Source organism: Vanellus vanellus, assembly GCF_965231255.1.
Source record: "Vanellus vanellus genome assembly, chromosome: 5".
Lineage (NCBI taxonomy): Eukaryota > Metazoa > Chordata > Aves > Charadriiformes > Charadriidae > Vanellus > Vanellus vanellus.
This window is the reverse complement of record NC_138910.1, coordinates 60,630,017-60,651,117: the sequence shown is the minus strand read 5'-3', so window position 1 is coordinate 60,651,117 and position 21,101 is coordinate 60,630,017. Positions and strand designations below refer to the sequence as shown.

The 21,101-nt window shown below is 38.1% G+C and overlaps 2 protein-coding genes across 2 annotated transcripts; one reads left to right on the top strand and one right to left on the bottom strand.

The window, feature by feature from the left end:
• Window positions 1-1,660: 1,660 nt before the first annotated feature.
• On the bottom strand, window positions 1,661-14,314 carry SASS6 (SAS-6 centriolar assembly protein). The gene is made up of 17 exons (XM_082483384.1): window positions 14,232-14,314; window positions 12,931-12,991; window positions 11,022-11,101; window positions 9,768-9,872; window positions 8,739-8,910; window positions 7,709-7,786; window positions 6,600-6,719; window positions 6,304-6,495; window positions 5,896-6,090; window positions 5,445-5,534; window positions 5,166-5,345; window positions 4,445-4,526; window positions 3,880-3,992; window positions 2,917-3,039; window positions 2,611-2,699; window positions 2,027-2,118; window positions 1,661-1,933 (listed from the first exon to the last, which is right to left on the bottom strand). Exons 1-17 carry the CDS (start codon window positions 14,297-14,299, stop codon window positions 1,854-1,856), a joined length of 1,920 nt encoding a protein of 639 aa, XP_082339510.1. The 5' UTR covers window positions 14,300-14,314; the 3' UTR covers window positions 1,661-1,853.
• A 69-nt stretch (window positions 14,315-14,383) lies between these two features.
• On the top strand, window positions 14,384-20,971 carry TRMT13 (tRNA methyltransferase 13 homolog; the record flags this gene model as incomplete). Its single annotated transcript, XM_082483385.1, has 11 exons — window positions 14,384-14,531; window positions 14,984-15,030; window positions 15,119-15,185; window positions 16,047-16,109; window positions 16,239-16,308; window positions 16,753-16,859; window positions 17,804-17,971; window positions 18,277-18,349; window positions 19,068-19,142; window positions 20,049-20,463; window positions 20,767-20,971. Exons 1-11 carry the CDS (start codon window positions 14,391-14,393, stop codon window positions 20,969-20,971), a joined length of 1,431 nt encoding a protein of 476 aa, XP_082339511.1. The 5' UTR covers window positions 14,384-14,390.
• Between the last annotated feature and the right edge of the window lie 130 nt (window positions 20,972-21,101).

The following is a 21,101-nucleotide window of genomic DNA, read 5'->3' as shown; positions in this document are numbered from 1 at the left end:
AACCTTTTTCTGTACCTTCAGGTATAAAAAAACCTGGAGTGCAGGTCCAGCGCTGTGTTATCTGTTGGATAAGGCTGCCTGGAGCATGTTGATCTTCTCCCTTTGGTTCAGCAGCACCAGCTGCCTGATTCCTTGGGGATCTAACGGAGCAGGATTGGGATAGACAGGGCTCCACAGAAGGGGCCACACACAAAGACAGTCAGCCTTCTGCACGCAGCACTTTCTGCCTCCCCAGTGCTGCAGTGGTATTAGTTCTCCCAGGCCCACTACAGTTTTGTTTCATTTGATTTGAATAGGGCTGGGAGATGTGGCGAGCTACCGCATTTTCATTACCAGCATCCTGTTTGATAGCAGCGTATCTATGCTTCAAGATAAACAGTCCAAATTCACATTAAATGTACACCTACTGAAACGTCGCTAGAAACAGCAGCATAAGCACAGCCCTTAGCGTGGGGTGGCTGCCATCTGGCAGTGCATCATAGCTCTGGTCCGGCAGCAAGGCCTTGTGCAGGGACATGAATAAGCTGGGAAAAAAACTCCAGAAAAAGGTAAGGTGAATAAAATAGTACTGTTCTGGCACTTACCTCATCTTGGAATTTCAGTACAGTGGAGATATTAGTAATGTTTTAAGAGTACTAAACCAACATTAGAGTTTTTGATAAAAACCATTTAATATTTCCATTGAAACTTACATATGCCAAAACAAGTGAATATACATTAACATGGTGCTGATTTATAAACAAATATACACATTTTGCACTGCAAAACAAATCACTTAAATATACAATCCTCTGGATGCATTTAAATAACTAAGGTAAAAGGTATGAAATATCACTAACAAAAGTATGTAAATAGTCATTAAAAAAGCATCTTTTGTATGTTACAAATACTTGCGTGCCAGTTCTTTACGGGGACACCAAATAAGAGCTGGCAGAGAATGAAGCCGTTGGGTTGCTCTAGTATCTGACCCCAGGTAGCAGAACAAGGATAGGCTCAGTCCAGCTAAACTTGAGTGCCACAGTATCTTAAATTTCTGTACAGTCTTACAGTTGTAAAGTATGAGTAGTAAAAATTAAGTAGCTTGTAGATGTGATGCTTTCACTAGTTAACTGTTCAGATACTTCACCTTACAACGTTTTTTGTGCATGGTGGCCGGTGGAATATAATACTGACAGATTAATACAAAAGTTAGGGTAACCAAGAGTGAGAATTTTAAATTATAAATTTTATACTAATTTAGTATCTTTAATATTAAATATATTTGTAAGTCTATATCTAATTCAAATAAGTTGGTTCCAAAATTAAAGCAAGTTTTTTAAATTAAAACCGCAAGGGAGGGCTAAGTGAGGCAGTCATGCTAACGTATGAGCTTGACCATTATCAAAACTGAACAGCATCGCCCTATTCTCCAGCACTATTTGCATCATCCTTTCTCTGAAAGGAGTCAAGGAAGGTATTCCTAGAGGAATGTTCTCTCAGGGAATGCTAGAGCGCATGTTTCATCTGTTACACTTATCAATTCCTGTACCAAAAAAGTCAGTGCACTTCAGTGGGTTTTGAGGAAGACTACTGGGTCTCCAGTGTACTAAGGGAATACTGCACAGTCCCAGTGACAAAACTATGGCATTGCTCCTGCTACAGCTGAGGCTGCTTTAAGCTTCATCTTTTCTTTAGGCTCAAGTATCCTGAAAAGTCATCCAAGTCAGTCAAAAGACTTCTTTCTCAAAGAAAACAGATTCAGACTTATAAAATTATGTCAGTTCACATTGATACTTTACTAATTCGTTATTACAGGACAGCCAAAAGTCACCCGAGTGGTTAAAAGAGGAGTCTTACTTTAAGAACGCTGTCTACTATCCAGGAAAATAAGCCGAGGCAGGTGCAGCTTTTGGTGAGGGTTGGGCTTTTGTTGGTAAGTACGGTTTCAGATACTCTGTAGAGCAGAAACAAGATACTGTTCTTAGAACCATAACTATTCCTTAAATACATTTCAAATAAGGTCTTGTTGTACTATTTCCATACATACCTGAGTTAACTGTATTTTGACTTAGCCCTCGTAAAGGAATGCTGTCATCTTTTTTCTTGAAATACTTTGATTCCAGCCCCAAGTTATCACCACTAGAAATAAAAAGACAATTAAAATTTAAAACAAGTGTAGTCAGTTAGCACTGTATTAATATCAAGTGTGAATACAGACTCATTCAGAAGAATCTTAAATTGAACAACTGCATTCCCATGAACATCATCATTAAAAGGTAAACCGTCCCTGAGTAGGTTAAGAATGGTCTAGATCAAAGTTTTTGACTGACCCATCACCTGACAGCCTTCAATCTGTCACCAGGAGGGACAGTGAACTTTTGTTCCTTGGGCCTCACTCATGAAAGGATGGCTCTTCCTTTGTTAGCTACAAACCATGCCCAGCAGCCAATTAAGTCTGCCACAATTTAAAATTTATTAACACATTGCTGGAGAAAGGCAGATCACAGAACTGGCTTTGGTACTGGAAATGTTGTGTTCAGTTGCAGGTACACATGGAAGACAAATGGTTTGGTAAAAATAATAATAAACAAACAAACAAAAAACACTAAAAATGCAATAGATGACACTTACTTCTCCTTATTTGCTGGATGGCCAGCTGCAGTCGCTGTCTGAACGTCTGAACATCGATTCATTTTCGAAAACTGTGTGTTAAACTGGATCTGCAGAAATGTAAGAGTTGGGGGTTAACAAGAGAACAAGCAACCTCAACCCAGGCATTAGCTATTACTAATAGTCATAATGCTCAGGACAGGGAGTTTAAAAGTACTATAGGATATACAGTGAATATTTATGCATTTTAAGAAATATTCAAAACATTAAGCTTTGACATTTTATGCTACCCCTTTTTTAACCAAACAGAAGAGTCAAAGCGCCTGCCTTTGGTACTGGACATTGGGAATTGACGTTTTTGTTGTGTGCTGCTTCTGGAAAGTTCTGGTAGGCATACAGAGGAGAAATGGGATGAGTGATGCCTGAGCTGGGAAAGGATGGACGGTCAGGCTGTAAGAGAAATAGAATGCATCCAAAAAGGAGAAAACCAATTCTTGAAGTAATTGTTTGTGGAGATTCAAAATTCCAAAGTTAACAACTAACCACAGTTACAAAGCTAATGCTCATTTGAGTCTTCCTGATGGGAAGAAAAGATCACTTTTCCAAGATACACATTCTTAAGGAAAACTTGTAAAAGTTAGATGAGTTGAGCACTCTTACCTAATAATTATAAGCTCATAATAAGCTACACCCCTTGTAACTGATTAATATATTAAATGTATCTAGCTATAAATCAGAGACCTCTTGGCATGAATATGCCCTTCCACTACTGAATAAGCAGCTCAGCAATTGCTAGGTGACAACAAACATCTGTACACACGAGGACAACAAAGAGTAAGAGCCAATAAGCTATGGTATTTAACAAAGATAGGATGTAATGTTTCTCACCCCTTATTTTCATGTTTCTAAATACCACTAATAAGAGTATGCAAATAGTACACGTTCTTTTTCAGCCTCTACAAAGATAATTAGCACAACACAAAAATGCCTTCTTTTTTTTTCCCCCTTCACCCTGCACTTCATATTTTCAAAACTAATTTTGCATTGTTATGTGTATTTTAATAAGTGAGAGCTTAGAAAATAATTAGAAGGCCAGGGTATCAAGGAGCACCCAATGGGGTATGTTGTTTTTAAAAAAAAAAAAAAAAAAACCAACCAAACAAAGAAACCCACCACACTCACCCAAAACTATAGGGCCTAAGGAAGATGAAAGCACTTTTTCTTTTAATGCCATACATTTCAGGCAATAACAACTACATCATAACCATGTTATTTATAGTTGTATCTTACCATGCCATGAGGTGAAATGGTAGTCCTCACCCCACCACCATGTGCACTGGCAGAGGTCTCTAGCTTCTTGGCCATCTGAATTTCATTCAGCTGTTTGTTTAACCATGTGATTACTGAAGAGAGAAGAAAAAGGTCAAGCTCACATCCTACCTCTTACAAGCTGTTTAAAACAGCAAGTAGCCCTTCCTCAAAAAAAGTGGCAGCTTGGTGGGCTCTTTTTCCTCCTTAAGCTCAAGCATTACTAGGAGTCCTCCTCTCCTGAAAAGGCTTTTTGTTCAAGCTTCCTCTACCCCTGCAGGTCCTTCTGTTCCTCCCTCTAGAGTCCGTCCCCCCCACTGCCACACCACCCCAAGCACTGCAAAGGAAGTCTTCTCTACTGGCAGCTCTCGGGTGTTGCACACCCACTACTGACAAGCTTTTCCCCCCCCCATAAACGACCATAACTGTAGCTCTTTACAGAAAAAGAACACAGGTAAAGCAATAGCGTTGCTTCCATTAATTTTCAGTAGCAGCTACATCACTGTGTTGTTTTTATAGAGGGAGAAATTAAATTGTATAGACCTACCATTTTCATTGGTTTTCAGTAACTGCTTGCTTTCTTCTAGTTTTTGTATTGTAGTTTCTAGCTGTTCTTGTAGCTTGCTAACCTGCAATTTTCCCATAATAATTACAACACCATCAGGAGCTACTACTAATTATAAACTGAAAGAAAAATAATATAAATATATAAAAAGGATCTATGAAGTTGTTCTAAAATTATTTAGAGAAGTTCAAACTAATTTTTTTTTTTTTAAAAGTACTATGAAAATTCTTTTAAAATAAGCCCTACTTTTAGGTAGGATTTCAACAAGACAACAGCCAGAAACCTTTCCAACCTTAATTCTTCTATGATTAAAGAGTGCAAAGACTTTAAGCAGGGGAATATACTTAATGGAACAAGAAGTTCGCTCTGTTCCAGTTCTTGCCTCCTGCACCAACTTTCACACAAATACGGCCTCTTAAGGATGTCGATTCATCCATTATATTGCTTTGTACTCTTAACACAATTTTGTTTCCTTCCCTACAGATGGATGGCTATTACAAATCAGCTTAACTTAAAAAAAAAATGGAAAGTTGATTACATGTTTAAATAAACACGTTAACTAAGTAAAAGAAAACACTCTATTTCTCCTAATACACTCTTAAATCTTTTTAAGACCTTATTGCTCTAAGTAAGTTAAAAAACACAAAACCCAACACACTACATGTAAGAGCATTTACAGGACAGGGTTAATGTGTCACAGTACCTCCTGCTCTTTCATTCGAAGAGATTGTCCTATTTCCTGCAATTCTCTCTGCTCTTTTTGAAGTCTCTCTTCTTTTTCTGCCAACAGTTTTTCCTGTTGAATTGTCACTGTATTTTTCAATTTTAATTTACTCATTAGAGTTTTCAAATCTCCTTGTAACTTCTTGATAATTTCATTAGCCTATGGAAAGAAAAAAAACAAATCAGATATTCTCAAAATACAGAAGCACCTAAAAATAAGGATGACCTTTCATTAGGATAACAGCAAGTTCAAACAAACCTTAAGAAGTTCAGCTGACAGTGACTTAATTGTTGTCTCTAGTTTTTCAATATGACTTTGCTTTTTCTCTGTGCTTTCTTCCAGTATCACCTTTAAAAGATTAAACATATTACAATAAAGTAGAACCTCAATAATTCTGAGGACTAATCTTACAAAAAATTCAGTCCTTGCTTTTCAAATTACATAGTATCTCAATTAATCTCAATTAATCAATTTTTTTGTTTACAAAAACTACCACTAACTGTACTCCAGTACCACAATATTAAAACAGTAGTGACCTTGGCAAAACTGAACCCAGTATACTTTTGATGCCATAATTTAGAATCTTTAACTACATTTGAAAGCTTACGTGATATATTCATAAAAACTGGTCAGCTGCTAATCTACAGACACTGCAATTAAGAAGGTTCTACAGATCTTTGGAGAAAATTATTTTGAAACTTGAAGGAACCTTTTGTTCTTGTGTCGCATCTAATACTTCTTTTGTTCTCATAACTAGCTGATCTTTATCTTTGATCTCTTGCTCCAGAACAGCAACTCTTGTCTGTAGCTGATTAATGAGTTTCTCTTTTTCATGACATTCAGCATCCAGAGTCGTGTTCTCCCGACGCAGTGACAGCACCTCCTGCTTTGCTCTTTGACATTCCTAGAATGTTGGGAAGGAATTTTAATTTTTTTTTTTTTTTTAAATTACTATTATAGGTTTTCTTAAAACAGCTACATCTAAATAGTAAGCATAATGTGGAATGAAGAAGAGCCGAACAATCTTAATATGCTATATTTGCTATTACATGCATAGGCAGGCAATGTTAATGCTCTAAAAATAGTAAGTTTGGTTATGGAAATGAATAAGCCATACATCCTCTATTCCAGAAAGCTTTGCTTTCAGTTCTCTGACTGTGGAGTCTCCTTTGTATCTCCTTTCTGTTAGATCTTTATTGATGACCTCGAGTTCCGAGAGTCTGTTCTGCAACTGTTGAATACTTTTCTGATGCAAATTTTCTAATTCCTTTTTCTGTTGTTCATGCTGTTGTTGGTACTGAGCTTGTGCCTATAAGAAGCAAAGAAACTAAGTAGCTATTCAATGAATTTGAAAATTCAGCCAAGAAACTGCACGCATGTAAGAATATTGTTAATTCTTTTCTGTTGTCATACCTGGAGAGCTTTTTCCTTTTCATTTGTCAGCTCCTGCGTGTGTTTGTTTGTTAGAGCTGTAGTGTACGATGTCCATTCATTTTTCAGTTTGTCTAGCTCTCGGCTCTTCTCTGACAAGCTCTGTTTAAGTTTGACAAAGCACGTAGAGTTTTAAAAATTCAAGCATTTCAGTCAATACTGAATGATTCTTTACAGTTACTTCTTAAAAAGGACATGGAATTATTAAGAAAAGTCTAAGTTTCAGCACCACGTGCCAAAACACCTGTTCATTCTGTAAACAGAAAGTAAGGCACTGAGAAGCTAAAAAGCACCTTTCTGACACTGTGGATAAAATAATCTTCATTTCCAATTGTATTTTCTTCCAGTAACTATCTAAGAGTGAAAAAAATGAAAAAACTGCTGGTGTTCCCTACCCTTATAACACAAAGTGCTCTTGTGAAGGCTAAAAAGAAAAAAAAAATTAAAAAAATCTTCAGCAGCATCTTTTCCTTTTTGATTTGCAATTCTGCATTCCAATTCAGCAAACATATTCCAGTAACTTCAACTGAAACCGCAAAGACAAAGTAAACAAGTATTCCATTACAAAGAAGCTCCGTAATAGGAGTTTTAATGGAACCTTTGTAATTCTAGGATTTGACCCAAATCATCCTCTTGAAACTATAACAAATATAAAGTCATTACTGGGCTGACTGCAAAAAATCAAGAAGTAGCAGAGTGACATGAAGTCCAAGACTTCCGATTTATTGATCATGGTTTCATTTTTTCCAAATATAAGGATTTCCAACTATTCACAGAATATGTAGAGTATGTTTATCTTCACACTACCATATATTCAGTATACAATTTGTATATGTATATACAGACAGACCTCTGTACAAAATAAAGCAAAATTCTGTTTTATTACTGTAAGAACCAAATTTTATTCTTCTGTTGCGCACTTTACTCATGCTTAAGAAAAGCTACAGTAGACTACTTTTCTTCTTTTCACTCCCTCCCAAGTCAATTATCTTGGCTAGGTAGTGGCTAACCAACCAGCCCACAAGAAGGTACATTTTCCACAGATTAAAAAAAGCGCAACTGAAAACAGGAAACCTAAAAATTTACCCTACCTGTTGAGTGTAGCTCAGTTGTCTGGTAAGATCCTCTTCAGTTTTTCTAAGCTTTTCTTCCAATATCATTTTGTCTTCCTGTGTACAAATTGACATCAGGTCAAATCATTAGCTCCCAAAATACAAGTAGTATTTAGCTTCCATTTTATCAGCATACCCTGCCTAAGCAACCACATACCTGTTATATTTGTGGAAAAATTATACATTATTCAATATTAAGTTTATTTACTTAATAAACTTAAAAGAAAAAGCATTAGCTCACAAGGTAAAAACCCTGAATTAAATTCTTTCCAAGTTTCTAGAAGGAAAAATATCTTATCTTAAAGACTTGTTTACAAAGGAGTTGCATGAACAACAGGTCAAGTGAAATAAGGTAAATTTATGTTATAATAATGGCTTATTAAGTGGCTATAACCATGACAGCACAGTAGGAGACACAAATCCCAGGCTATGAAACTGAAACAGACAACAGTCAAACTATGATACCATTAATTTCTCATTTAATAAAACCTAGCATGCTACCAACTGCATCAACACTACAATTTTTATTCGCTATTTACAGCTACTAGCCCTTCAAAGTGCGTGAAGCCTTAGAACTTTATACGCACACATGCTTTCCTAAACCCAACTGCAGAGCCAAGAGACTGAAAGTTTACAATTATTTTACTTTTGCAGTTGATCTGGCAATCAGCACAAGGCTATGAAGCACAAGACACTGAAGCATTCGGGAGCATTCGACAGCTGCATACTACATGCACCCCACGTGTGAAATACCTGATTTGCTGCCAGTCCAAATTATAGCGCTTGGCTGAATATACATGTAATATTTTCATGGCTAGAGTGACAGTAACAACTTAGTTTTATGACATGCACCCAAATAACTGCATGCAATGACATATATGAGCTAAAATAAAAAATAAACCAGTGCATACAATTTGATACATACTTTCGAAGTATTAAGATGGAAAAAAATTATTAAGTATACATAGCATCAAGGACTAGTTGCAGCTATGACAAGCCTTCATTTTACCTTAAGGCATTTCAAACAGCTGGCTAAAAACTTCTTTATTTCTGCATCATTTCCTGGTAGGAATTTTAGAGAGAGATGGGTAAGATGTTTAAAAGGGTTGGTCTCCACTACATTTAAAGAGACAGGTGTGTGATCTAGAACAGATGCTGAAGAAACTAACTGCAGCAAAAACCTAGGGAAAATCAAAAATAATCAAATGTTTAGCATATTCCTTTTCCTGAAACTACCAGTAGATCCTACAAGCTGTTTTCAAATAAAATGTATTTGTACATGTGCAATAAAAGGCTGTCTAGTTTTTCTTTGAAAAAGAACTATGAAATTCAATCCCTATGTTGTAGTTAATACTACAAACAAATACCAACTACAATGCTTGCACCTTATAATAAGTGTACAAAACTAATCAGTTTGTTTACTTGTAAAATTTTCAGATGCCCATCTTAGACTTAGGAGTCCAAAACCAAGTAAGGTCTTTAACCAAATTCAAAAGGAAAATAGACTCCTGACTTTCAGGTATCCTACAACCTAGTGAAATTCATTGCACACAGTACATACTTCAGGAAATGGCCTGATTACTGGAGTGGAGCTAGCTACTCTGGACAGGGCTTTTCTTGGTACCCATACAGACAAAAATAACATATGAAAAGGCCACTACAGGGAAGAGTGGACCTCAGGTTTCCACCCCTCACATCTTAACATCTGAACACTGAAATGAAAGAAAAAAATCCTTGTCAGAATGCCTTATAACTTTGCCTTCTCATGTGAAACAGAATGATTTGCACCTCAGTCCGTCAAATTCAGATTAGCTCTCTAGCATCAAACTGTTTTCAGATGGGGAGACTATTACAGACATCAATTCCACTGCTCAGTCCCCCCAAGACATAGGTTTTGTCAGTAACATCCACTGACTGATACTCAGATGCATCCAGGTTAAGTTATCCTTGTTCTACTGACTCTTCTTAGTCTGAGTGGCTGACAAGTATTTTCAGAACACATACACACACAGTAATATGGCACTCACTTATTACCTACCTTGGGATATCTTTGTTCTGTTCCTGAATGCATTGTTGAAGGAGATCTATAAATTTTTGTGGGAAAGCAGAGAAGTCTACCAAGAGACCTTGCTGGGATTTTAAACTATATAAACAGATTGGAAAAAATATATTAACAATATAAAGAAGTGTAATTTATTTCCTATAGTTTGTTTATGCTAGTAGAAAGAACTAACTCTGATCACGTCATTAAAGTTCACTAGCATGTTATTTTCAATCCTGAACACAGAAATGTGATCACATCTTGGATAATAATCATTAAAGGATATTTTTGATTTCAAGACTTCTTGCAAATGGGCTGCACTAAGCAAAAAAAGTTATTGTGGCACAAAAAATGTGCTCCTTTGAGTAGACGCCTTCCTTACAGCACAGAGTGGTATGGTGGTTGGATAAAGGCACATGAAAGAAGCAAAGGACAATGAGGGGAGACTCAACCATTATCAAGACTTTATCTGCCTACTTGTTTATTTAATTGCATGCCTTCCATCATAGACACAGTAAACTCAAAGACAGAAACAGAGATTCAACAGGGTATGCACAAAGCCATACCTTGTATAACAAAACACTTCTGCACATCTGTTTTACAAACACTATTTTACTTTTGCCTTTTGATCCACACACTGATCACATCTCTCTTTTAAAAAACAACAACAACAGAAACCCAACAAAAAATACAACCAAACAAACCAAAAAACCCAACCACCAAACGACAAAGCAGAAAACTAAATTGTTCATGCCTGGTGCCAAAATTTGATGATCAAGTTCTGAGCAAGTAAAAATGAGACCCGACAGTATAATTAGTATGCAAGAAACCTGTAAGACACAGACTCAGGTCTGTGAATCCATGTCCATCCAAACAGACTTTCCTCTGGGAATTATTTCTTGAAATAATTCACACACATGCAATAGTCTATAAGAAGTAGTTATGATAAGCAGAAGATGCAAGTAGTAATATAAGCTGCGGTACTGTAGCTATGCAGGGAACTTAACATCAGGATTCTGTCATTCATCTGTATAATCTTGAGCCAATCATTTTCCTGTACTTGGCTGTTTCACCAACTGGTCAAAGAGAATACTACTACTAAAATACTGACAAATACTACTAAAATACTCCCCAAATGAAAAATGCCAAAATGTAAATTCCAAGATAGACCATTCTAAACTAAAAATATTCCTTTGTTCTTTTTTGCCATTTAGAAATATGTCACAGACAAGACGTTATGGTTTCACTTACCTTTGAAAATCTTCCTCAGATATGACAAGGTTATAAAGGAAAAAAGGATCAGCATCATCAGTCAGTCTAACAGCTAAATCCTGAAAAGATAGACATATTAATATGATTTAAAATACTATAAACCACCCTGTAGGATTGTTTAAATATTGCAAACAGTATTTAATGTTTTTACTCTTTAGCCAAAAATATGATAGAATTGTGGCAACTAATTCAGAAGGTGGAAAACATTAACGTTTAACACAAATTCAAATATTACAGTTGGAAAAACAGAAATACTATTTCTCACAAAAATAAACTAAGTAAAAACCTTCAACTTTGAGCAGCAAAGGTTTCAAAATTCAGTATATCTTCATCGTTTTACAGAAAGAAAACTATCTGCTATTTCTCCCCATCATGAAATCGAGTGTAGCACTAGCAATCCACTGTAATGGATCATAAACACATCATTCCCATCACTGGAAGTTTTTCAGACCACACTGCTCCAAAAAGTTTAAGAAACCACCTTCTGAAGAGTTTATATATTTGAATATAGAGCTTCGCAAAGCAAACATAAAATGAATACAGCTGAAGTCCAGCAAGCTTCTGAGGAAAATTGCAGCATTATGCTGCCGAGCTTTTAAAAATAAACTCTTTGTCTGCTGGAGGTCTACACAGTGTTTTGGAAAACCTGCCTTCTCTGTAAACCTTAGTCTTTCATTACAAGGCTGAGGTTATGCAAAACACCTGGTATATTAGGCCCAGACATCTGTTCTCTATTAGGAGGCTCAAACCTGTGTGAGGATGACAACATTCCCTAGCAGAGGAAAGAAAGGAAGTAGAAACCCGACAGCTCTTCCAACATAACTAAAGTGTGACCATAGCACATGTACATACACAGAACTGAAACAAGTTTCAGTAATCCAGATACCAGTAACACTAACAAAACTCTCAGCTGGAGATGTATAAACAAACATAGGGATTTAGATGTGCAGCCAGATTATGTTAAAACTAAAGCCACCCCAAACCAACTAGGACAGGTTGTCAAATAGGATAAGAATGCCTGCTTGGTTTGATGTCCCATAACCTGATCCAAGCATTTGAAATTATCTTTTTTAGACTGATCACTCATTGATGTCTCCAACTGGATTTCCAGGCTCCTGCTGACATAGGCTGCAACTGGGTACACAGTTCTTAACTGAACTTATTATTATTGTCAGTTAGCAGAATCTTACAAAAAAATGCTGTACACCTTTACAAACAAATCTTTACTCAATAACACTGTAACCAACTAATGGCCAATCTTAACATCACGGTAAGTGGACATACAGTTTAAGTGACAAATTAGACATATAACAAAAAAGATTTTATAACCTCCAGCAGTAATCTCATTGCTATTTTTCCTGAGACAGAAGATTATTTTTTTTTTTTACTGCAAATTTAGTACATTACTTCCTTCCTATCACCCCGGATGAATTCCAAAGATTCAAAAACTAACACACTTATCAATAAAAAGCAAAACGTTACATCCACATACAAGTTGTCATTTTTGCTAGTTAAGATGATGACTTTGCAAAGACAACTTGCTGCTCTTATTCTTAAATAAGTGTTGAGTATATTTAAAGTGAGACTGCTCTTAAGCTCTAGCTCAGGTTCCTCTGAGGGTCTCCAAATACTTTTAATTTGCAAGTTTACTAAGACCCATGAACAGCCAAACTAAAAGAGAAGGCTAAAAAGGCTAGGAAAAAAAAACAACAACAAACCAACAACACTGTACCAAACGTACTAAATTACTCAAGAAATTATATAAAAATTAAAATAAGGTCAAGTGACAAATGTACTAAAATCCTATTTTGCTTTTTGCCTATTTGTCTTATACAATGAAATTCAGACAATACCTAATGAATGACACAAATGTAACTAATCCACAAACCTTTTTATGAACAGGATTAGTAATTGACAGTAGCTCAATATTCACTCGAACATTTAATCTCCTGTGTACAAAAAGATGAAACTTAGTAACAAATCAAGAATACATTCTCCAAATAACACGTTTGTAGCCACGTTACAGGAATCAGATGACATTTCAAGAACAAAAATCTAGGCAGAAGTATTGAGAAAGTTCCCACTGGTGACTACTACTATGATATCCAAAAGCCCCACAGTTTACAGCTCATCAGTCAGCTCAGGGCTTTTTTTATTGCTTGTTATCCACCAAACTTTAAGTACTAAGGCAGAAGTTTTGAAACTTTGTCCAGAAACTAAAACCTCTGGAAAAGCCTGCTGAAATTTATTAACGACAGCTGAAACTTTTGCTAATCATTCACACAGAGCTACCTTGCCTTCATTTACTTCTTGTTGAGTACCTGAGGAGTTACTTGCATTACAAAACACACCCACAGCCATCAGCCTTTCTGTGCCTGCTAATACAGCCAAGGCAGAGCAGCCTTAACGCCTGCAACACACCGTCTAGTCCAGATAGGACCTACATTCCTGAAACTCACTATATTTTGAACAGACACTTCGCATACAACATTCCAGGGCCTTCCCAAACACCAGCGCTAAGCCATGCACACAGTTGCGCGCAAGCCGACTTATCCCTCGGCAGAAACCGAGCGGGACGGCCGTGCAGGCTGGCCCCCGCCATCGGGGCAGCGGGGAGGGAGCTCAAATGCCCCGGGAGGCCGCGGTAACGCCGGTTTCAGACTGCGAGGAGGAGGAGGAGGCGGCGGCGGCGGGCCTGCCCGCCCCCGCGGCAACCGCTGCGGCCTGGGAGACGCGCAAACACCAGCCGGGCCGGCCGCGCTACTGGGGCCCGCGGAGGGCCGAGGCAGAAATCCCGTCCCTCACGCCGCCTGCAGGGGAGACGCGTTTGCCACCGTACCCCTAAAGCGTTTCTGTAAAGCCACTGCGTGTTTCCCCCGCTACCAGTGTCCCCTCTCCCCGGCACGGCACCCGCAGGAGCCACTCCGGCCCTCACCTCCGGCCCTGCTGCGACTGAGTCCCCTTCCCTCCAACCCAGAGTGTCCCCATAAACAGCCCAAAAGCAAGGACACGGCAGGCAGCTACTCGGCTCACCGCCGGCAGCTGTGAGGGCACACGGCAGGAAGAAAACGGAGGAGGAAAGAACCCGTCGCTCGGCAGCCCTTCTCCTAAAGGCTGCCATAAAGCTTCCGCGCAGCTAGCGAGGAAACCGAGCTAGAGCCCGCCGCGCCGTTCCAGCTAGCCCCTCACCTCTCCTCGCAGCCCTGGCACCTCACTTGCACACACACCGGCCGGTTGAACATACTCTCCGCCGCCATCTTACGCTTCGAGTTTGGCGCCCGTCTCCCGCGGAGGAGGAGCCTCAAGATGGAGCCCGAGGCGGCGAGCGCAGGGAGTGCTGGGAGGGAAATGGCGGCGCCCCGGGCCGAGTTGGGCCGCGGCTCCCCGGTCCCAGGGCGATGTGCCTACTTCGTGGAGAGGAAGAAGCGCTTCTGCAAGATGATCCCGGCTCCTGGGAGGCGCTTTTGTGGAGAGCACGGGCAGCAGGAGGTACCGGGCCTTGCTGGGTGGAGCAGCAGGCCCCCTTCCCCGGGTGGGGAGGGTGGGCTCCCGTGGTCAGAGAGCCCCCGGTGCTCTGGCAGGGGCTGGGCAGGCGGTGAGCGCCGGCGGCACCCGGGGGGCCTGGGGTGGCCTGTCCGCCGGAGCTGGCCCCGCAGCACGGGCAGGAGGGGCAGCGCCTGCGCCTTCCTTTAAGCTAAGGAAGAGCTGATGGGCTAAGGCTATGGGTTCGGCCCAGCAGTAACATTGCCATGGCATTATAGGTTTATTCTTTTAGGGTCTATTTAAGTATTAAATTCGTGTCTCTGTTTCTCCGTTTCGGTTAACCCATCTACCTCAGAATAGGTGTTTTATGAAACTCAGGTGTCCCTCAGCAGCTTTTCTAAAACAGGAACACTGAATGCATGCAGAAGTGTTCTCTAAAACTTTTCTTTTATAACTAGGAAGAAAATGACAGAAAAAGAATTCCATGCCCTCTTGATCCAAAACAGTAAGTATATGTAAATGTTTTTCCTATTCTTTGTCAGAGTTCACACGATAAATGCCATTACTTACTTTTCTTTCCATTTGGATTTTAGCACTGTATATGAAGACCAACTACAAAAGCATTTAAAAAAATGTAATTCAAGAGAGAAGCCAAAGCCAGTAAGTGCAGTATAAATTCAGCACTATTTCCTCTCAAATTTAAGACCCCTTGGGTCTCAGCTTGGCAGAGAATTTATTGCGCTGACAGCAGCTGTGAATAGGAGGACAGCAGTCTTGGCAAGCACTGCAGTGAGGACAGCATGGAAGCTGAAATGGAATTTCACTTGCTGAAATGGAATTCACATTCCAGTCTCCCCACCTTCTGTGTCCCTTCTCGCTGTAGTTCCGTACAGCTTTTCAGCTCTCTTAGTGACAAATGAAAACGCTGAATTCATTTTTCGCAAAAATGTTCTCTAAGAGCAGTCTCTCACAATGGCATTCACTTTAGAGGCTTGGTGGAAGATTGTCCTTGGAAAGCAAAACTAGCAGGGAGGCTCTTAGGCGTTTTCCTACCTCTGGCAGCCCGCTGCCCTGTCCAGCTGCCTGCTCCAGCCAAGCCAGTGGTGAATGATGGAAAGCTAGGCTGACAGTTGCAGCCAGTGCTCAGGGAAAGGATAGGATAGGATAGGATATGTCTCAACAGCTGTTTCAAGAAAACAGAAGATGGCTTTGTTTTCTGCCTTATCAGTATTGCACCTTTATATTACCTGGGAAAGCTTAAAATGGTCTCTGGAATCAGTCTAGTAAGCATTGACAGCTTAACTCTTATCAACATGTTCAATCTTGTCAAAATGTGTCAGGACAGTCATTTCCGCTGGGGATTCAGGATCAGACGATAGGGGAAAAAAAATTATTGGAATATTTTGTTTTGCAGTGGATTCCTATTGCTATGTACCTTGTGATAAAAACACTGAAAAATTTAGCTTTTTGCTTCCTGGTAATTAACAGAATCAGATTTCTTTTATTTTGATTTTTTTAAAGGTCTACTTTGTTCAAGATATTAATGCAGGTTTAAAAGATGTAGCTGAAATACCAGAAAAACAAGTGAGTACAGCTATTTGTTCTAAAGCTCAGTCCCTACGTAACATGTCACAATTTATCATGTGACTAAAGAACTAGCAAAAATAAAAAGGTCTTGTGTTTATGGGTGGTTCTTTTTTTTTCCTTTAAAAGGTACCTATCTCTTCTCTGTCCACAGAAGAGCTGGAGAATTTAATTATCAAGTTGAAAAAAGCAAGTAATGGTGAGCTTACTTAATACTGAAAATAAGATGTTTTAAATTAATTAAAAATGTCGATGTTATTTTTGTTGTTAGATATCTGTGAAAATGTGAGACATTTGACACTAAAAACATCTGAAGTAATTATCATCAAGATGTAGGCAATCCTCCAATAGCTGAATTTTACTCATAAGGATAAACTAGATCGAGGGAATGATAAAACACTGATCTTTTGTTCATATAGCTAATTTCTCTTCCTTTTGTGTTTTTTGTTTCCTACTCAAGTATCACTACAGATAACAACACAGCTCCATTATAAACATACGACGATAGATTTACGCTCCCAGCAGACTATTTTGTTAGTGCTACAAATGGAGCTCATGTCTGAATATTGTAATGTGGGTGTTAAAAAACAGGAACTCTTGAAAACTGGAAACCTATACCTAAAAGTTTTGCATTTGTGTGCAGGCCTGGAACTTCGCCTTAAGGAACAAATACTGTCCCACCAGGCTTTACAAGAAGCCTTAAATGACCCAAAGAATGGGGAATCCGCCTTCAAACACTTGAAACAACAGGTATGAGCACTGCTTTACTAATAGCGATGGATGTTTTTAAACATGTGGAATTCTGCTGCTGTAAATTCGACGACTGTGCATGCATGCTAGTCACTTCATGTAGACGTAACCTGATATGCTCTATAACTCTATGCTTTTCAAATAATAGCATATATATAATCTTTGAATGGCTGCTTTGTTCAGTGTTAATAACAAAATTTTACTGGGATACTGAAATAAATTACAAATTGCGTGGTGGCCTTCTGAATTTTTACTTATGTTTTCTTATTTTATGTTAATTCATAATAAATCTGAGCTACAAAAGGTAAAATGTTGTATTTGCTAGTAAGTAAAAGGAATTTTCTTACTTTTCTGTAAGAGCTAATCCCAGCTTTCCTGGTTGTGTAGCAGATGCATAAAAAGGATGGGAGAGCCCGAGTTTACCTTCTGCCTTTTTCATGTATATGGAAGAGTAGGAATTTTAAGGGAGATGGATTGCATACTGTAGCAAAATAGAAAGTTTTGGGAAGAAAAACTTAAAAGTGAGAAATCTGTTTCCTGTACTTTCTTCCCATGCTCTGCTTTCCTTTCCTATGCATTAAAAATGCCTAACTCCAGCAGAGAGAGAGGGCTCTGTGGGCACTGATGCTTCTCAGAAAATCCAATACAGTACCCATATTTTGGATGGCTACTTTGAGAATCAGTAGAGAAGAATATTGAGAAAGATCCATTCCAAAAACTTGGGGGTGGAGTTCTGTGAGCTGTGGAAGATGGGCAGGGTGATGCTGACTAGCCAGAATTTATAATCCCTTTCCTCTGTACAGACAAGATCCCTAGTCCCTCACGAAAAGGGAGACTTGAAAATGTCTTCTGGAGTTTGGTGAAGCTATCATTTTTCTACCGGGCATTACAATACACAGTGTATATATTTGTTTGGCTTGTAAATAATCTTTTGATGTTTGTAGGCTTCTATTTTAGGTAACATGGAAAAATTACATTTACTTGGTCCAGGAAGATGTTTTGTTGAGTTTGGAGCTGGGCGAGGAAAGCTGTCTCATTGGGTTGATGTTGCCTTACAGAACGCTGAAAATGTTCAATTTTTGCTTGTGGAAAGGGCAACTACAAGATTCAAGGTAAGAGAGGATATTGTCACATTATCGGTGTAATTTTGAAATCGTTGTCATTGGAGCTGTTAGTATTTGCTTTTAATCTTTAAAAATAACATAAAGCCCTTAAAATTTAAAAGGTTTGGAAGTGGGATTGCTTATATTCCATACTTTGCCAACAGGAAATTTATTAGAAAAAAAAGTCCTGGTGTATTATGTTGGAATTGTGCAGAAGTTGACTTAACAGGAAAAAAGTCCAGTATTAATACCTGGAGCAAAATTATAATTATTAGTGGCCAGCCCTACTTAATGATCTTGTTCTGTTCACACAGGTGGATGGAAAACATAAAAGGAGAGATGCTGTATTTGAAAGGCTTCAAGTTGATATTCAGCATTTATGTTTAAGTAAGTTCCTTCTTGGCTTGCTTAATTCTGAAATAAAGGCTTAATTTTAGATTTTGACTATGGGTGTTCAAGTCAAATTTGTATGTAGCATGCTTAAAGGTACTTGGTTTTCAAGATTATTCCCCGTGGTTGCTTAGTCCCGTTAATGCTGTGCGTATATACTTACATACGCATATATATATTAAATGGAGATTTAAAATTTTCTGCTTTTTATACACTTACAGGATATCATTATAGGTGAGAAATACCAAAACAAAAACATTTTGAAGGCTTTTTAGAATCTGCAGGATTAAACACCTATGCATTGTTTGGTTTAGGTGTGCGGAATGAAGCGAGTCATGCATATCATTGATATGCATATCAATACCATAGAATTTGTGGGAACACCTGTTATCAGAAGATGCATTAATGTCATATTTACATTTCATAGGTAGCATAGAAAGGCTTAAATAGTTAAATATGCTTCTCAGCCACAGCATCAGATTCTCTTCATTTGTTTTAGAAGAAGAAACTTTCATTTTAATAGCTTATAACTCTATGTGCAGACCTCTATTTTCATTAGTGGTAAATATGTATTTTGGTGTGTTTTTTTTTAAATTTTGCTGAAATAATATTATCCAGAAAAAATATTCCCTCAACTAAAATAATAGAGGTTGTGGGGTTGTTGTGGATTGTGTGTTTCTTTTCCTTTTTTTTTTTTTAATTATTTTTCCTCTAGAGAAGGTACCTATTTTGGAGAAGAAAAAACTACCAGTGGTAGGAATTGGAAAGCATTTGTGTGGTGCTGCGACAGGTATGAATTATCTATGTGTTAACTGCAGAAAGTTAGGATACTAAATCTTACAATCTGAATGGACTGATCTTCCAAACTGTCCTTTTAAGCTTTTCTTGCCGTCTAGCCCTTTGTTGGTGAATGTAGCAGTTATATTCTAAATATCTGTTGCATTCAGTGGAAAAGTAAATGGATAATAGATGCAAGGCTACTTTAGACAGAAGTAAAACCTTTCTTGTTTTTTTTAGAATAGTGTATGGTGGCATGGATCATGTATTTGCAGACTGTTGAAAGTTTTGGTTTTTTTTAACACCGTTGCCTCTGCTCTGAAATTTATTTCTTTCTAAATTTGTATTGGCTGTCTGAATGTGTATCCCAAGCAAACAAGTGAGAAGAATATGTTTCTCTCCTGATAGTTTTAAACTAATACACTTTTTCTAATGTTATATGTCTACTAAGTAGAGAAAGACATCTCAAATATGACACCCATATAGTTACTGTTACCGAGATGACACAGTTAAGCATTTAAGAAGTACATGTACATATTAAATAGATTATGTCCTAGATATCAAATTTTTAGAGCAAATACTCACATGTTTTACAGGGAGGAGATCCTCCTACAATATGCCAGTTTGTTAACCGAAGTATTTCAGATGCACTGGTGTAGAACAAATATTCAAGAGGATAAGCCCTTAGTAGCTCCAGAGGTTTCATAATATTAATTTAGCATTTAGGGTTTTCATGTTTTCAAAGCATGCTTGTAATTTTTAGTTATCCTTAAAATTGCTTTTTGGCTTAGTTTGTGATGTGTACTTTTATTCTTTGTGGGAAGTACATTCTCAACCATGATACAGTGTATATAAATAATGGCATGGTGTTCATAGCTATTTTTGGGGGGCTGGGGGGGGTATGTCTGTTTTTTCCCAGATCTCGCTTTGAGATGTTTGGTTGAAAGTTATACAACTTGCTGTGATGGAGAAAATGGAGAGCCTGCACCAAAACGCTCTAGGATGGATAAGACAGAGGTGGCTTCTAACAATTCTGCTGATAATGAAAGCAACAAAGACGACTGTAAGCCTGTAGCTGGAATTGTTATTGCACTGTGTTGCCATCACAAGTGTGACTGGACACATTATGTAGGCAGAGAATTCTTTAAATCAGTAGGACTTGGACCATTAGAATTTCATTATTTTCAGAGAATGAGTAGCTGGGCCACTTGTGGCATGCGAGAAACCACAACCAAAGCCTCTACAAGTCAAGAAAGTGAAGTTCAAACTAACAACACAGAAGAACACGAGCAAACACTCAGCAAGACAGAGAGTGGTTCTGATACTTTACAAGGGTATGTTTTGTTTTGTTTTGTTTTCCCTAGCAAAATTATGTATAGCAGTATATGAAATTGTTTCCTGCCCTCAAAATGACTCATTTTACAAAAACATTTTAGTTACTAAATTTATAGAAATATTCTACTTTAAAAATACAATTTTCATGGACATATATTTCAAAATATTTTAAGAGTCATGCTTGCCTGAATTGAAATGAACATACAGTGATTTCAATAGTTTTTGGAAGCGTAACTACTAATGTTAACAAAATTGTTCTGCTGACACATTGTTCATTCTTTTCCTCCTTTTTATAAAACTAGGATACTTACTGCTGAAGAACGAAAGGAGGTAGGTTGCCTCTGTAAACGGCTGATTGATCATGGACGGATTGAATATTTACAACAACGAGGATACAAGGCTGCACTACAGTATTATACAGAGTCTGCTGTGTCCTTGGAGAATGTCCTGTTGACAGCTGTCCCGAGTCCATCTCTGATACCAGAGCCAGCTACTGACAGGAGATAGCTTTGGAATTGATAGAAAAAAAAAAAAAAAAAAAACCTATAAAAGTTATTTGGACTTTTTAAAAAATCTAATTCATTGCTTACAAAAAAATCTGGTTTAGTCTTTCCTATACCCAGGAAAAGGTCTTATA

Excerpts from the sequence above, each read along its gene's own strand:
- SASS6 (XM_082483384.1), bottom strand. The coding sequence starts at position 14,299 with ATGGCGGCGGAGAGTATGTTCAACCGGCCGGTGTGTGTGCAAGTGAGG. Across the intron at positions 12,992-14,231 it reads TGCCAGGGCTGCGAGGAGAG|GAGATTAAATGTTCGAGTGA; the intron begins GTGAGGGGCTAG and ends TTTTGTACACAG. Across the intron at positions 1,934-2,026 it reads TCAAAATACAGTTAACTCAG|AGTATCTGAAACCGTACTTA; the intron begins GTATGTATGGAA and ends TCTGCTCTACAG.